Below are 18,645 nucleotides of genomic sequence, written 5' to 3'. Positions count from 1 at the left end.
TTAAGATATTAATTCATTTTTTTTGTTTCAGATTTATAAATACTCTCACATATGGGATTTCTCTTTGATCTATCTTTTGCGACTTTACCATTCACTTAAAACATTACCATTATTCACCTGCTTACAGTGAAAAACAAACAGGAGTAATGCTGCTTTTCAATACATGTTCCTGCTCCACAAAAAAAAACTCACCAATAGGACTAGTTTCTGATAATTTTGTCTGAGCTCCTGCATACTGTGTGACGGACTTGCACCAAGAATTTCATACCAGTCCTTTTGAAGAATATTTTCAGATGTCATCCTTCAGCAGCTTTTCACTTTCGTATTGTCAGGATAGTTTCTTGAAAAGTAAAACAAACATGATGGTAACTGATTTTCGTCCTGTATATTTAATTTTGTAACTTGACAACATGAAACAATAAACAAACTTAAAAATGAAGTCTAGAAAGCAGAATGCCAATAAGAAAAGAACTTTCATCAATCCAGAATTCTTTAATAGTTAAGGGGAGAAAGATTTTTTCAGAAGCTAACAATGTATTTTCCTGCACATATTTTTTTAGAATTAAGGATCCAATGGGTACTAATATTTAGCAGATGAATTTCATCAATTTCACCACTTTCTTATTCTTTTTCAATTTCTCATTAAGCTATCTCTATTTGCAAATCACACAAGGCATGAGGGTTCATAGAATAGCTTCGAAAAACAAAATTTGTATGATAAGCTAACAGTATGCAAGTGCTTAAGAGGAAGCCAGACCAACATCTAATGGAGAAAAAATGCCACAGTCAAAATTTTAAATGTGGAAAAATGGAACAAGGCTCGAGTAGATCATAAGCACCAGTATGGACATTTTGAATTGAATCCTGTTTCTGTATTGTATATCCTCTGTACACCATTCTGTCTTTCTTGAGTTTACGAAGTCCCATTCTCCTACTTTGTTTGAGCTGTTTGTTGTATTCTTCACTGTGACGATCCAGTATCATTTTAAGAGCTTTGATTAATTCAGTATTCCACACCATTTGTGATAATTTATTCAGAGCTGTGAAAACATTTCTTCAATTTCCCATATTGTGTATCCAAAATTTATCAAAATCGTAGCACCTGGTCTTTGATTTTACAATCAGTAAAATTCTATTCATTAATATGTTTATTTTATCATTCTGAACACCTGAGGAAATTGCAATGTCAAATCTCAGATTTTGGAAATGAAAATATATTTGTTCTGGTCTTTCCTTGATATTCAGGCCAATCATTTGAATAATCTACTAAACAGTTGAGGGAGCAATCTTCATTTTTAATAATTTTTGTATTTTCTCTAAATCACTGCTGTTATCTAATAGTTACTCAGTTCCCACCAATATCAACTTATGTTTCTGCACTCTGATATACAACATTATTAATCACTGTTCACAAATGTGAGGTATATGTCAGGTCTAATTTCGCTGTAAAGAATGTCAGATTCACAGTTGATGAATCTCTTCACATTCAACTTCAAATCTTGCTATGACATAGAACATCACAAATCATATTTAACTTCATATTTTAAAACAAGGTTGGTATATAGAAAGAAATTCAAATTGAAATGATATTTTGCACTGCCACCAGAAATTATATTTTAAACTCTTGAAAACTTGTTTTGTGAAAATATTGCCACTTAAAACAGCACATGAAGACTGCAATATAAGCAATAAATGCTGAAAAACAGAATAGGCCAGGCAACATCTGTGAAAATAATTATTATTTTATAATATTACATATTCTGATCCTAGGATGCAAGTTTTTTTAATTGCATGATAAAATCAATAGCTGGATTCTGAATGCAGCACACCTGGGGACTTTTATTGTACATTACAGGATGGCACAATACCTCACCTTGTTGCTTTACAGGTAAAACATCTGTAACTGCTTCAATTCCATTCAGGAAAATTGCATCAGTTTTCAGTAGAACTACAAAGAGGGACAAAAAGAAAATAGCAAAATCAGAAAACATTAAGAGCCTTTTTTTTAATAAAGCAAGTTGACAGAGCAGCAGATAAAATGACTGTTGCGGCACAAATGAAACTCAATTCTCCAATTATACAGTCAGAGAGCTGGACAGCATGAAAACAGATCCAACTCATCCATGCTGACCAGATATCCTAAATTAATCTAGTCCCATTTGCTAGCATGTGACCAATATCCCTCTAAACTCTTCCTATTCATATACCCATCCAGATGCCTTTTAAATGTTATAATTGTACCAGCCTCCACCACTTCCGAAGCAGCTTATTCAATACAGGCCCCACCCTGTGTGTGAAAAAGTTACCCCGAAGATTCCTTTTAAATCTTCCCTCCCCTCTCACCTTAAACCTATGCTCTATCGTTTTGGACTCACCCGCCCTGGGGAAAAAAAGCTTGGCTATTCATCCTATCCATGCCCCTCTCGATTTTATAAACCTCTAAAAGGATGCTGTAAAACTTGAAAGGGTTCAGAAAAGATTTAAAAGGATGTTGCCACAATTGGAGGGTTTGAGCTATAGGGAGAGGCTGAATAGGCTGGGGCTGTTTTCTGCAGTGTCTGAGGCTGAGGGTCGACCTTATAGAGGTTTATAAAATCACGAGGAGCATGGAAAAGTACAGAGACAGGGTCTTTTCCCTGGGGTGGAGGTGTCCAGAACTAGAGAGCAGAAGTTTAGGGTGAAAGGGGAAAAATTTAAAAGGGACCTAAGGGGCAACATTTTCACACAAAGGATGGTGTGTATGGAATGAGCTTCCAGAGGAAGGAGGAGGAGGCTGGTACAATTACAACATTCAAAAAGGCATCTGGATGAGTATATTGGAAGGTTTTAAAGGAATATGGGCCAAGCGCTGACAAATGGGACTAGATTAGGTTAGGATACCTGGTTGACGTAGACAAGTTGGACTGAAGGGTCTATCTCTACGCTGTATATCCCCATACTCTATAACTCAAATGTTCCAATCTGGATCCAAATACAGGCAGACAACCCTTTATCCAAAATTCCAAAAGCTCCAAAGTCCGAAGGTTTTTTTTTGTAAAGTTTATTTTCTCATTAACAAGGTTGTTTGGTGTCCAAACAGTTAACCCAAGTCCACATCCACTCGATGCGTGTCACTCAGATGCAATATGTGGGGGCATGGCCCAGCACTGACAGGCCTCAATTTTGTTTCAGAGCCCATTTTACTCACAGTAAGTCTATGCATTGGAAAGATTTTTTTTTAAATTTCACCATCAAACTGCCAATTATTTTAAAATGCAAAAAATTCTGAATTCCGAAAACCAGCTGGTCCCGAGCATTTCAGATAAAGGATTGTGCATCTGTACCTATTTTTGCCATGGTCAGGGGATTAGATCGTTCCTTAACCTAAATTCTAGAGAATAAAGGCCTAATTTATCCTCATAATGTACACCTGAAATCAAGGTATCATCCTTGTAAACCTGCTTTGAACTCCCTCCAGGACCAAAATACCTTACTAAGGTGTGGTGCCCAGATCTGCTCACAGTCCTCCAAATGGAGTCTAACTCGAATTTTGTATAACTGCAGGAAAATGTTTGCATCCTGATACTCCAGCCCCTTTACATATGAAGGCCAGCATTCTAAGAGCCTTCTTGACTATTTTCTGCACTTGTTTAGGAATTTGAAAGAGCTATGAACCTGACTTAGATCCATGATTATTAGACTACTTTGACATTGATCATCTTTCCTTATTTATCAGTATACGAACAAGGAACAAGAGCCTACTCCACCATTCAATAAGATCATTGCTGATTCTCACCTCAACACTACATTTCTGCAAATCCTTGATAATCTTTAACCTCTTTGTAATCAAGAATCCATCTAGGGACAAAGTTTCAGGACCAGTGACCTGAATTGACTTTGCTTTCTCTCCACAGATGCTGCCAAATCTGCTGAGTTTCTCCAGCAATTTCAGATTTGTGTCCATGCACCAGAATGAGGGAGGTGATGGTCTAGTGGTACTATTGCTAGATGTAATCCAGAAACCCAGGTAATGTTCTGGGGACTTAGCTTCAAATCCTGCCACAAGAGATGGTGGAATCTGATTTCAATAAATATGTGGAATTAAGAGTCTAATGATGTCCACTGCAAGAAAAACCCATCTGGTTCACTAGTATCCTTTAGGGAAAGTAACTACCACCCTTACATGATTTGGCCAGATGACTCCAGATCCACAGCAATGTGCGATTGACTCTTAACTGCCCTCTGGGCAATAAATGCTGGTCTCGCCAGTGATGTCCTCATACCCAGAATGTATTTTGAAAACAATTTTTTTAAAGAATCCAACTAACTCGGCCTTTAAAAAAATTAAAAATTCTGCTTCCACTGCGTTTTGAAGAAAGGAATTCTAAAGACGAGCGAATTTATATCATTTCCCTCAACACCTAATATGTTTCTGTAGCACCTGACATAGTAAAACAACCCAAGACATTTTCACAGAAGCGTTTTCAAACTAAATTTGACATAATCCAATTATATTGTGCAACTGCGCCGAAATTGGACGGGGGCCGTCAAGTTAATGCCTTTTCTCCACATTTTTGTTGAATTTTGTAACTTTTCTCCCACACACAGACACACGAGCTGCAGAGATTCTGTAGTACCAATCACTCACAACAGGTTACAAAGTATTCCAAATGCAAGATGTTACTTGCTACAACGGCACGCATCCTTTCTGTAGTCAGGAAATTATAGGATCAAATCACACACACCGGGGTTTTGAGTCTGTATGTCTGACGGAGTGCCAAAGGAGTGCTGCACTCCCCGCGGTACCATCTTTCAGGTGAGACGTTAAATCAAGATACCGTATGGTTCAACTGCACTTCAAGCCGAGAGGATACCAGGGCCGCCTCGTATCTAACCTGCGCGCGGATTATTTGTTTAACGGCCGCCTGTATACCCCGATCGCCTCGTTACTCACAGCGGTGCTGATACCTTGGCGCGGCCCCGCCTTTCAGGCCTCGCCGGCTCCTGTCCCCCGCGCTGTGGCCACGAGCCCCTCGCACGCGGCCTCAAGCCAACGCCGCTCGGATCGGAACCAAGTGCGGGGGGCTGCAAACGCTGCCCGGAAGCGAGACGCTGTTGCAGGACCGGAAACCTTTGAGTGTCGGAACCATTATATTATTTTGACAGAAGGAAAGGAAGCCGTTGTGGGTGGCGCGCGCTGAGTCGATCGGAGAATTCGCCCCACGAGCAGAAACTCCAACCGAGTGGCCTACTCCATTTTTATGTTAACTACCAATGCATGGAAGGGATGTGCGCCATGTTAACAGCAAAGGCGGCAGGAGATTGAGGAGGTGGCTCAAGAGCAATGGGGCATGTTTGGATGGAGGTGTTTCGATTTCTTAGCAGAGAAAAAGCACACATTTGGATAAAAATTGAAAGAACAGTGGATCAGAAACAAAAAAAAACAAATTGCTGAAAGCTCACCAGGTCTGGCAGCATCCGTGAAGAGAAATACGAGGTGGAGTGAACCTTAGAACTGCAAATGGGTGGCACGGTGGTTCAGCGTAAATCATTGACTAATGTTATCAAACAACTGAAATAGGTACGAAACAAAAAAAAAAATCCAAAGAACTGTAGATGCAGGAAATCAGAAGTGAAACCTTTTGAAGGGTCCAGATGGATCTGAAACATTAACTCTGCCTTCTTGCCACAAATACTGCCAGGCCTGCTGAGTTTTTTTTAAAGCAGTTTCTGATTTTGTTATTGAGATAGGCAGGTTGGGCTGAGTGGCCTCGTGATGTACGATTATGTTGGAGATAGGAGGGCTGGTTTAGCACAGGGGTGGAGCTCACGATATGGAATCAGTGGTATGGGAAGAACAGTGGATTCTGGGGTATGTGATAAAAGGGCAGCTCTAGGCTTGGAGAAAGAAAGATTTTGGTATGAAAATGGGTCAGAGTATAGATTAGACGTTTGACTTACAGTTGTCATTTACTGATATAGTGAAAAGTGTTTGCTTTAGCACAGTGAATGGAAATATATAAAATTTGGATTTGGGGCAACTGGAAAGCAGTAGGTGAGGAGTAAAATTTAAAAGTCAAGCAGGTTAACTTTTTTTCAATTTAATTTACAGCTTTTAAAATCTAAAAGAAACTGAATTTAGATCAGCATCCAGCTTGGTGGTTAACTGTCAATCAGTTGGAAGTGATTGCTCGGACAGGAGCTAATTACTGAGAACTGGGCATTTAGTCAGCATTTACAACAAGCAAATTACTGTAAATCTGAAATAAAATTAGAAAATGCTGAAAATATGTATCAAGTCTAGCCACATCTGTGGAAAGATAAATAGAAACAAGGATGATGGCCTTTCACCAGGGATGTCACTGCATACTTAGCTAATTAGTTGTGCCTTTATCCCAGAAATCTGATCCTCAACACAGGCTTTTCAAACTGTGGTACTTGCCAAAGTCACTGAGGCAAAAATGTGATGGAGGGACATCAATCAATGAAGTTGATGGGCTGAAAAACCTTTTAATCAGCAAAACTACAGCTTTTAACATTTTGCTGCCAAGAAGTATCCAGGTATCCAAACCATATTTGTCAAGGCTGCAACTTGATTTTACAATTGATGAAGATAATCAAACCTTATCCAATCTTACATTTGCTGCAGTGGCTACATTAACACAATTGCAGGGAGTCTTGGAATGCACAAATGGCAGTCAAGACACCCTATAATCATGTAGCCAAGGAGACGACTAATTTTAAAGTATTTCATTCTATAGATTTTCAGTTGGAATGTGCTCATTTGAAAGTTTTCATTCATGTCTGTGCAAAATATCCTGGAAACTGCTGTGGTTTCTTCATTCTGTTGCAGTCACATTGCCTACAGGTTTTCACACCTCTAAAAAGTGTTAGTCTACTCCCTCGGCTTGACTAATGAAATCTGTAGGCACCCTTACGACTAATTCAAAGGAAAGTCTACAGGACGCACGTGAGCATGAGAGCAGGCATTGAGCAAGCTATTGAGTTTCAGTGATCCAGTTCAGGTACCTAGTAAGTTCAATGGATTCTCTTCAATGTACATCAGAATGAGATTCAAGAATTTGTGCCTTGTGCAACATTGCTTTGAAGAGAGATATAGAACTGCAAAAGAAATAAGGTCATGATCCCTCTACATCTTCAAAAAAGGAACCTGATATGATCAGAGTGCCTGTAGCTAACTACCAGAGAATTCTGCAACAGACTCATGGAGACATAGTTCAGATAAGCTTAAAGAATATAACCACATGCTGTTCTTTGCTGCTGATCCCCATTTTACAGAGTCCACCCTCTCAGTCTGTGTCATGGTGATGATGACTCTCTGCACACCTCTCAGTCTCCAATGTTTCATCCTTGTGGTCACCTTTCAATTTTTTGATGCTCAAGACTTCCAAGAATTGTCATTTTCCCAGGCACTGCAGCCCATAGAAGAGAGCAGCAGCACACCACAGATTAAAAGATTCCTTCATTTGAGCTGACAGCAGGTCTGCAAATAACTTTAGAGGCTATTATAGAATTGTGATCTGCACATGATGAGTCAATGAGCATGAATATAATGCAGCCAGGCCAAGGAATGTCCTGCTGGCTCACCAGAGGACAAAGTCACAGATGAGTTTTGCTTTAAGAGACTCAGATGAGGCCCTCAGTAGGGCAACACAAGAATATTAACGTCATATATAACAATTTGTCAATATGGCAACCTTTTCCTGAAAAGAATGATGGTGTCCAAATCCAAGTTTGTGGAGGGTCTGCAACTGTTGCTCCATCTCCTTGTGCTTCTGACCTTGAGTTACTGAAGTTACAGCCTCTAAAGGTGTTGGAGCTTTTTTGTGGAGTCTTTTGCTTTCTTGTGCGGGTTTGACAAAAGTTTGTGCCCAGCTAGGAGCTCTCAGTATCACTTACAAAAATGTAACAAAGTACTTCCAGAGATGATATAATAGTTGAAGTTATTCAAAGCTAATTTAACTGAAGGGATGGTGTAAATATGTTAAAACCATATAAGACATAAATAGAAAAAATATCTTCGATATTAAAAATCGGATTTTAACCTTTCGTTTTTTTCAGGTCAGGGATTTTATTCAAAAAAGGGACCACGCTTTTGACCGACTCCTATAGATCTGTCACGGAAAAAGGGTGCTTCATGCTAAAAGTACTCTGTCTGTTAGTACTCTTTATCATGTGTTAGGGGGTGATCTTTCAGAAGACATTGAGTGACTTTATGGGATATAGGAGACAGAGCTAGGGGTTGAGATCTCTATGGTGACATGGGAGGACATTTGTGAAAATGCAAGAAAGATTTTGATCTGTAGTAGTACCCATGCCATGCAACGAAAGGTTTTGCATAGGACCCATTTGGACCCAAACCATCTTGCAAAATTTAAGGTGGGAGTACCTTCATTATGTTCCAAGTATAAAATGAGTATTGGTACTGTCACTCATTGTCTGTGGTGTTGCTGCAGGCTCTAGACATATTGGAGTGCTGTGGCAGGAGTAATAGAGAGGGTCTTGGGGATCAAAGTTAAGAGGGACCCCATCTCTCTTCTACTGGGTATACCCAATTTATCTTCTTTAGACACTCATGGGAAAAAAAGTCTTACTTTTTCTCACACAGTCAGGATATTATTTTGATGTGTTGGGTCTCTAAGAACCCCTCAGGTCTGTCAGGTTGGCATAAGCTAATCATGGAACACATTCCTTTGGAATTTCTTATGAACATTCCACACTGAAAAACTGAACATTTTTATAGGATATGGCGGCTCTTTGTGGACTCTCCAGATGTAGATTTATCTGCCATCATAACTAGGGCTTTTGTGTAGCCATGATTATCTGATTTAGTGAACTTTATGCACTTGAAGGAAGAATTTCGAATGAATTCACGTGTAATACTCAATGCTGTCGGAAGTCGGGAGCTAATGTTTTATTGTGCTGAGCTTTTTTTTTATTGACTTTACTGAGTTGTTCATCTTGCGCAAGAGAATAGTTGTGTTTTGTTTGCATTGTTGTTTCTTGTATTGTATATATAATATATAGTGGTGTTTTTTGTTGTAATTTTATAAAAATATTTTACAATAAAAAATCTATTAAAAATAGAATTTAAAAATTTCTAGAAATACTAGAATTTAAAGCTGACTGTTTTTAGTTCATATCACCAACTATTCAAAGCATTTTACCTGCAAATAAATGAACAATTAAAGGTGGGGTTTTCTCCAGTAATAATATTTAATGCTGACCAAGTGTGTTAGTTTAAGAAAATCTTTGGGCACATCTGTTAATACTTTATTTTCCCTCAAATTGTTTCCACTCTTGATTAACTGTTCCCTTTTGCTTTAATAAAAACTTCCCTTCAAGAATATTCACTAAAATATGGATCAGCGCTTTTTTTCATGAAACACCACAAATGAATATTTATATTACAACGGGGACTGCAATTCAAAATGATATAAGGATGTAAAGCTTGAAACGCATGTTATAAGCTACAACATGAGACTTAAAGATAAAAATCTTTGAAGGACCCCTTAAAATGCGTAGCTACTGAATGTCTTCATACTGTGTCAGCAGCAATGCTTAGGGTGTCTAGATCATCTGTTATAAATATGTTTTGCTTACAGCAATTTAAAATCAAATTCAGGTATTAACTGTTATTTGAATTGTTTGTAATGACATTCTTGTAAATAGCAAAATTTTACATAATAAATAAGTATCCATTGTGCATGTCTAGAAGCCCAGTAAACAACAGATATGAGTATGTATTTGAATTGATTAATGTATTTTTCTCTGTATTTGAATCTAACCAAATTCATTACTTACTTATTCCAAGAATAGAAATAAGTGAGATTTCCCAGATTGCATTCCATATCAGGCTTGGATTTTTCCCCAAATTATTTTGTACTTCATACATTTCCTTCTGAGCTGTAAATGACTGCATGATTATATTTTCATTTAATTGCAAATAGATGTCACTTACTTTAGCATGAAAAGATCTTCAGTCATGTGCAATATCTACTTATTTGCAGAGATCGTGTAGCATTGTACGAAACTACATTTAATTCAATAAACCGATTACGGCAAGTTAATCTTCAGAGTCATGCAAGTCTGCAAGAACAGATTACCGTAGTTTCTAGATCATAAAGAACAAGATTCCACTACATCAAATGCTTTGACATTCTTGACTGAAAAAATTGTGCCTAGAAAAACACGTGGGAATGAGGTCTCAGGTGTGTAAGTAAAAACATTTCCAGTGTTAATCTGTTCAGAGTTTGAATCTGCATCTCATCTCGATTAATGACTTTAAATGCTGTTTGTTAATCTTTACTAATTTAACACTGAGGTACAATTGTTATATGTCACATATTCAAGAAAAACTTTAAACAACAGTTTATAACCAAGAGATGTCTCAAATACTGACATACAGCCTTGCTTTTAGTGTGAATAAATGAAAAGGCATACTGAAATTAAAGCATAAATTGCTTTAATCTCTGAAAAGGTTTGCTGTGTTCCAAATCCAACAAGATATGGCTGAAGAGTGGTTGGGGTTGTAATGAAAATGGAGTACTGTAGTCATACTCTGAAATTGTGGAACTCAATTTTGAAGATATGCTGCAAACAACAATAAGAGGAACAAGTAGATAATGATTTCATATAATGAAATCTTGCCCAAGAAATTTGTATTCCCGTCACAATATTTAAATCACACCACAAGGTCAAATAATAAATAATTGTTTCTACCAAATAATATTTGCAAATCAATATGAAAGCCATTTCAATAGCAAAGTTAGATAGCCCGTAGTTCTTTAATCACTTAAAATGACCAGGGATCATGGAAATTTGGAACCACTTAAATGAAACAGCATTGATTCCAACTGTGCAGTTGAACACATTTGTTATGAAGAAAAGGAAGATGATGACATAAGTTTTTTAAACAAACTAATTAGAAAATATTGCATATTTGAATTTTTTGATTACTGAAAATTATTTTGGCAATAACTTGAGACTTGATGCATTTGGATATGCCCTTGCCTGAACTTGTCGTATTTACCAGACAATAGTGACAAGCACCATTAGCCTCACCATTATGTTGATGACAAATCTCGGTAATTATGATTATTATTTATACTTCATAAGCAGCAAAATGCTTTGCAACAACCTGATGACATGAAAAACTTGTCTATAGCTACAGATGTTTTTAGTTAAACTACAAAATTTAAGGCGATTTGGGAAGTAGACAAACAGAGTGGTTGAAGCAAAGGTGTTGCTTCACAGCACAAACTGAAAAGCAGGAAAATGCAAAATCATGATATAGCAAAACTTGGCAAGATTATAATGTTAAAACTCAATGATTTTCATTAAAAATACGGACATAGGAAATTTTAAAGGAAATATTTGTTTTCAGAAGTATGGCAGAAAAGGAAATACACACAACTATACATCCCATAAGTATAAACTATGATTTGTTCATGGCGAGTTATGAGAATGTATTCTGCCTTTTATCATCTTATTATTGTTTCATTTCTTTCTTTGCTTCGTGCACTGTTCTCTTTGTCTTTGCCTCACATAATCTATATTTTTTTCTTGATTTGTTGTTTGCCTTTTATCCTGTGGTTGTCTTCTGTTTTTTTCATGTGTGAGAGGACTTTTTTTACCATATAATATTTCAGTTATTATCCTCCTCGATGATGTTTTCTACCTAAATGCTGTACATGACCTCCTTCATTAATCCTTAACATACCTTAAGACTGATCCAACCGGAGAAAGAAAATATTTTTGTGACAATGATGCAAGTTTTGAAAGGTAGTGCCTCTTTCCCATTTACTCAAATTAGTAGCGGGTTGGAGCATTTGCCACTCAAATGGCAACAGCAGGTAACATTCAAGAAGTTCAACACAATCCAGCACAGAATAATCTGTTTGATCAATGTCAATCTTCAATTTTGGTTCATTTGCATTCTTTCCGTCATCAGCATCATGTTTAAGATTTGAGCTGCAGAATTCTTTGCATAAATTCACCAAGATTTCAAAAGCAACACCCAGTGTTGAAACTTTAAACTGTGTTATCCAGGTATTCCATAGTTTGTATTTCCTGTGTAGCAGGAGACCTCATTTAATTGTGTCACCGTTATGAGACTTCTACAAGCATAAACAGATTTATTAGGTAACACACTATCCTCTTATAAATGCAACATTTTGAAAAATGACATTTTGTTGTTCGAAGGAATGAAAGGTAATTGTCAACAAGGAAGTGGTCAAGGGGACAATTTCATAGCCTGTGGTTATTGACCAAGAAGGTTTATCCAGTTTATTGGCATAGCATAGATTACCAAAGTTTGGGAGAAGATTTGTAGCTCGGGTGTTCGTTGTTGTAGTTCTGTTCACTGAGCTGGGAATTTGTCTTGCAAACGTTTCGTCCCCTGTCTTGGTGACATCCTCAGTGCTTGGGAGCCTCCTGTGAAGCGCTTCTGTGCTGTTTCCTCCGGCATTTATAGTGACCTGTCTCTGCCGCTTCCGGTTGTCAGTTCGAGCTGTCCGCTGTAGTGGCCGGTATATTGGGTCCAGGTCGATGTGTTTGTTGGTAGAGTCTGTGGATGAGTGCCATGCCTCTAGGAATTCCCTGGCTGTTCTCTGTTTGGCTTGCCCTATAATGGTAGTGTTGTCCCAGTCGAATTCATGTTGCTTGTCGTCTGTGTGTGTGGCTACTAAGGATAGCTGGTCGTGTCGTTTTGTGGCTAGTTGGTGTTCGTGTATACGGATCGTTAACTGCCTTCCTGTTTGTCCGATGTAGTGTTTTGTGCAGTCCTTGCATGGGATTTTGTGCACTACATTAGTTTTGCTCATGTTGGGTATCGGGTCCTTTGTTCTGGTGAGTTGTTGTCTGAGCGTGGCTGTTGGTTTGTGTGCTGTTATGAGTCCTAGTGGTTGCAGTAGTCTGGCTGTCAGTTCAGAAATGCTCCTGATGTATGGATGCTAGGACTATGCTATGATGTAGGACTGCACAAAACACTACATCGGACAAACAGGAAGACAGTTAACGATCCGTATACATGAACACCAACTAGCCACAAAACAACACGACCAGCTATCCCTAGTAGCCACACACACAGACGACAAGCAACATGAATTCGACTGGGACAACACTACCATTATAGGGCAAGCCAAACAGAGAACAGCCAGGGAATTCCTAGAGGCATGGCACTCATCCACAGACTCTACCAACAAACACATCGACCTGGACCCAATATACCGGCCACTACAGCGGACAGCTCGAACTGACAACCGGAAGCGGCAGAGACAGGCCACTATAAATGCCGGAGGAAACAGCACAGAAGCGCTTCACAGGAGGCTCCCAAGCACTGAGGATGTCACCTAGACAGGAGACGAAACGTTTGCAAGACAAATTCCCAGCTCGGCGAACAGAACCACAATATAGATTACCAAACCTGAAAGTAGGGTTGATGAACATGGGTAGGTAGGAAAAGAAAGGGGTTCCAATTAAACAAGCCACCACGTTTTTGGGGTCGACCAGATCTTCCCCTTCACTACTCTGAGGAGAGTACAAGGACTGTTAGCACCAAAGACTGCAACATTGTTAGGGACAATCATTTCACTACTCAAAACTGCTGCCCCGGCTCCTCTGTTCTATGGGACACCTTCAGGATTGGTCATACACATTCTTAATTAATTAATGTACTATATCTAAACTGCTTCTTATAAAAACTAAAACAATTGGAAAACTGCTACAAATTATTGACTGCCTGCATTAGGTAACTGTGTTCATAAATTCCCCAAAATCAACAGTGGTGTCAGCAATGGGATATCACAGGAGGCTTTATTTTGAGGAGCTGGGAAGCACTCTTAGATTATAACGAAGTGTGTTGAGTAATTCTTAAGTGAAACAATAGTTTTTGCATTAACGAGATAGTGGTTGTCAAAGATGTTGTGTAAACCAGGGCAGCTGGTCCAAAACCTACATTAGGTGAAGTAGAAGACCCGAATAAATGTTAAGAGTCTATTTTAAGAAGGTTCAACAAGGTAAGATTAAGGTAAAAGGAAATATAGAATAAGATGGCCTACAGGACCCATAGCTCTGCAGCTGAATAGTTACAAAGAGTCTTAGGGAGAAGTTGCAAAATAAAAGAGAAAGTGTCGGCTTACAAAGTCAGTTAAGACAGGTGATAGAAACGTAGTGAGGTACACAGAAAAAAGTGTTAGAACAAGACAGTCAGGTATGTGTAGCAAATGTGAGGTTGAGGGGATAACAAGGGTTTGCCAGGGAGCTCTGAGAATTAAATCAACGAAAAGCTTCCTCAAAGCAGACCAAATCCTTTGTACAATCTAAGTGAAGAACTCCAGATGAAAATTAGTCAACAAAGGTCACCAATTGCTGAATTCTCTGCCAGTAGGATTAGTGACTGATGAGTGTTGCAAAGGAAGTATGAGAGTAATTTCCCTGGTGATTTCAGGCATTGGTAGGTCAGTATTGTTGAAAGCAAACCTTTCCCTCTCTTGTACAATGGAACAAAGCCTATGTATGTCGTCATAAAAGCCATGGCTAAAACTAAGCAAGAAGAGTTGTTGCTAATGAGAAGTTGTTGCTAATGAGAAGTTCACAAATACACACAAACATCTGTCACCACTTGTGTTTAAGAACTTCAGGGAAGACCTGAATGTCACAATAGATATGCATTCTGATATCTTTCATGTGGAAATGAGAAATGTTTGGAATATCTTACCTGGAGTTAGAAAGTGATGATTTCAAACACATCCTCCTAACTGCCTGCTCCCTAGACATAAAATCCATTTGCAGTTCTCTTTTTATTGTGAAAGAATTGCTTGGGAATTTAGAAGAGGACATAAAAAGGGCACTGGGAGAAGCAAATATTGATTTCCACTGTGTATGAATTAGTATCAAACGGTCACCCAGTAAAAGTTCCAGTGTGTTAGCAGAGAGGTTTCATAGCTGCTACCAAAAGACCTGGTTAGAGGAGGGAGAAGGTCTAGATGCGGGTGAATACTGTGACTCTCCAAGTTTCAACAGCTTCTTTTTAAAAGGGCTCCAGCCATAAGTCAAGTGCATTGGGTGTTTATGCCAGTTAAACAATGGTCCGCGATGAGTTTATCTGTTAAAATAACTGAGCAAAGACGCAGGTCATAATAACCTTTGAGAATTTGGGAATTGCTTACATTATAGCTGGTGAGGGCCACTAACCCAGCCAGAAATTAGGATCACCTAAGAACCAAATTTGTTGTTTCCATTGCAATTGTCTACACCAAGCAATAGTATGCTATAGTAAACAGGGGATGAGAAAGAGTTTAACAAGGAGAGCAAGAAGTACAAATTCTTTCCCCTTCTGTACAAATAAGTCCTGACTCATATGAGCAACATTTCGAGGGACCAGAAGCGGCAAAAACACCATGAGATCAGACAGGGACTTGGCAATGGTGACTCAAAAGCTTAGCCAAACAAGCTAGAGTCTGTTATGATTTCTCCAGACCTCACAGGGAGAGATAGTGTCATCTCTCTGATATGATGGTCATGGGAGACCAGTAGTCCATACTGATGACAGTGGAGGTCTTCAGTAATTAATGTTAGCCAATTCTTATATGAGCTTTATCCAGGAACCCTGTCCAGACTCCACAAAAGGCTTGCATTGTTTCCAGAAGAGCGAGAAATTTTAGAAGTGTTTCAAGGCTAATCAGGCAGGAATTTAAAAAAAGGGTCTTCAAGGATAGTAATGTCTGGATTACTCGTGGTGCTACATGCTAGGGAAAGTTGGAATAAGAGGGTAGAGCAGATGAATGTGTGCCTGAGGAGCTGGTGCATGGGAAAAGGGTTCACAGTTTTGGATCATTTAAATCTCTTAAGGGGTAGAAGTGACCTGTATTAGAAGGATGGATTGCGCCTGAATTGGAAGGGGATGAATATACTGGCAGAGAGATTTGCTAGAGCTGCCAGTAGGATTTAAATGAGTATGGTGAGGGAGTGGGATCCAGGGTGATAGCGAGGAAAGAGATCAATCTGAGACTGGGGCAGTTGAGAAAAGAAGCAAGTCAAACAGTCAGGGCAGGCAGGCACAAAACAGAGAATAGGTAGCACTGGTAAATTAAGCTGCATTTACTTGAATGCAAGAGGCCATAGAGATGTACAGCATGGAAACAGACCCCTCGGTCCAACCTGTCCATGTCCACCAGATATCCCAACCCAATCTAGTCCCACCTGCCAGCACCCGGCCCATATCCCTCCAAACCCTTCCTATTCATATACTCATCCAAATGCCTCTTAAATGTTGCAATTGTACCAGCCTCCACTACTTCCTCTGGCAGCTCATTCCACACATGTATCACCCTCGAGTGAAAACGTTGCCCCTTAGGTCTCTTTTATATCTTTCCCCTCTCACCCTAAACCTATGCCCTCTAGTTCTGGACTCTCCGACCCCAAAGAAAAGACTTTGTCTAATTACCCTATCCATGCCCTTCATAATTTTGTAAACCTCTATAAGGTCACCCTTCAGCCTCCGATGCTCAAGGGAAAACAGCCCCAGGCTGTTCAGCCTCTCCCCATAGCTCAAATCCTCCAACCCTGGTAATATCCTTGTAAATCTTTTCTGAGCCCTTTCAAATTTCACAACATCTTTCTGATAGGAAGGAGACCAGAATTGCACGCAATATTCTAACAATGGCCTAACCAACTTCCTGTATAGCCGCAACATGACCTCTCAACTCCTGTACTCAATACTCTGACCAATAAAGGAAAGCATACCAAATGTCTTCTTCACTATCCTATCTACCTGCGACTCCATTCTCAAGGAGCTATGATCCTGCACTCCAAGGTCTCTTTGTTCACTAACACTCCCTAGGACCTTACCATTAAGTGTATAAGTCCTGCTAAGATTTCCTTTCCCAAAACGCAGCACCTCGCATTTACCTGAATTAAACTCCATCTGCCATTTCTCTGTCCATTGGCCCACCTGGTCAAGATTCTGTTGTAATCTGAGGTAACCCTCTTCGCTGTCCACTATACCTCCAATTTTGCAAGGAAGGCCGATGAACTCAGAGCATGATTAGGAACATGGGACTGGGATATCATAGCAATTACAGAAATGTGGTTCAGGGATGGACAGGACTGGCAGCTTAGTATTCCAGGATACAAATACTATAGGAATGATAGAATGGGCAGCAAGAGAGGAGGGAATGTGGTGTTTTTGATAAGCGATCGCATTACAGTTGTACTTAAGGAGGACATGAAGGGCTTTTGGACAAAATGTTGATTTTCCTGCTCCTTGGATGCTGCCTGACCACCTGTGCTTTTCCAGCACCACTCTAATCTTTTCCAGCACCACTCTAATTTCCAGCATCTGCAGTCCTCACTCTCGCCATTGCTGGAAAAATAATCCATGGAAGATATTTGGGTGGAACTGAGAAATACAAAAGGGATGATCACCATATTGGGATTGTATTATAGACCTCCTAATAGTCAGTGGGAAATTGAGAAACAAATTTGTAAGGAAATCTCAAGTTATCTGTAAGAATAATAGGGTGGTTATGGTTGGGGATTTAAACTTTCAAAACATAGACTGAGACTGCCAGAGTGTTAAGGGTTTAGATGGAGAGGGAATTGTTAAATGTACAGGAAAATTTTCTGAGTCAGTATGTAGATGTACATACTAGAGAAGATGCAAAACTTGATCTACTCTTGGAAAATAAGGCAGAGCAGTGACTAAGGTGTTAGTAGGGGAGTGCTTTGGGGCCAGCAACCATAATTCTATTAGATTTAAAATAATAATAGAAAATGGTAGACTGGATCTAAAATTTGAAGTTCTAAATTAGAGGAAGGCTAATTTTGATGGCATTAGGCAAGAACTTTCAAAAGCTGATTGAGGGCAGATGTTCGCAGGTAAAGGGACGGCTGGAGAATGGGAATCAGAAATGAGACAGTGAGTCCAGAGACAGTATAGTCCTGTTAGGGTGAAATGGAAGGCTGGTAGGTGATGAGAATGCTGGATAGTTAGGGAAATTGAGGGTTTGATTAAGAAAAAGAAAGAAGCATATGTCAGGTATGGACAGGAGGGATCAAGTGAATCCTTAGAAGAGTATAAAGGCAGTAGGAGTATACTTATGAGGGAAATCAGAACGGCAAAAAGGGGACATGAGATAGCTTTGGCAAATCAGTTCAAGGAGAATCCAAAGGTTTTACAAATACATTAAGAACAAAAGGGTAACTAGGGAAACAATAGGGACCATCAAAGATCAGCAAAGCAGCCTTTGTGTGGAGCTGCAGGAGATGGGGGTGAAACTAAACGAGTGTTTATTGTGGAGAAGGACATGGAAGATATAGAATGTAGGGAAAAAGATGGTGACATCTTGAAAAATATTCATATTACAGAGGAGGAGGTGCTAGATGTCTTGAAACGCATAAAGTGGATAAATCCCCAGGACCTGATCAGGTGTACCCTAGAAATTTGTGGGAAGCTAGGGAAGTGATTGCTGGGTCCCTTGCTGAGATATTTGTATCATCAATAGTCACAGATAGTCACAAGCCAAGGATCTATAGGCAGGTGAGCCTGATGTTGGTTGTGCGGACGTTGTTGGAGAGAATCCTGAGGGACAGGCTTTACACGTATTTGGCAAGGATTGATTGGAGATAGTCAACATGGCTTTG

General features: G+C 39.3%; 1 protein-coding gene across 7 annotated transcripts in view; it reads right to left on the bottom strand.

The window, feature by feature from the left end:
• The window catches only part of dnajc24 (DnaJ (Hsp40) homolog, subfamily C, member 24), a 94,735-nt gene extending 89,222 nt beyond the window's left edge, over window positions 1-5,513 (bottom strand). For 2 of the 7 annotated variants that reach the window (XM_072592578.1, XM_072592584.1), the window contains exons 1-3: window positions 4,934-5,053; window positions 1,874-1,948; window positions 193-340 (exon numbers count right to left, since the gene is read on the bottom strand). In XM_072592578.1, the coding sequence (XP_072448679.1) occupies window positions 193-300 (108 nt within the window). In that variant the 5' untranslated portion in view covers window positions 301-340; window positions 1,874-1,948; window positions 4,934-5,053. Of the gene's footprint in view, window positions 1-192; window positions 341-1,873; window positions 1,949-4,724; window positions 4,838-4,874; window positions 5,104-5,442 lie in introns of those variants that run through there. The other 5 variants (XM_072592582.1, XM_072592580.1, XM_072592579.1 and 2 more) reach the window with 5 other exon arrangements.
• Window positions 5,514-18,645: the final 13,132 nt, after the last annotated feature.

This window comes from Chiloscyllium punctatum, chromosome 22 (assembly GCF_047496795.1).
Source record: "Chiloscyllium punctatum isolate Juve2018m chromosome 22, sChiPun1.3, whole genome shotgun sequence".
Lineage (NCBI taxonomy): Eukaryota > Metazoa > Chordata > Chondrichthyes > Orectolobiformes > Hemiscylliidae > Chiloscyllium > Chiloscyllium punctatum.
Note: the sequence above shows the minus strand (reverse complement) of the source record. Positions and strands in the feature narration are given on the sequence as shown.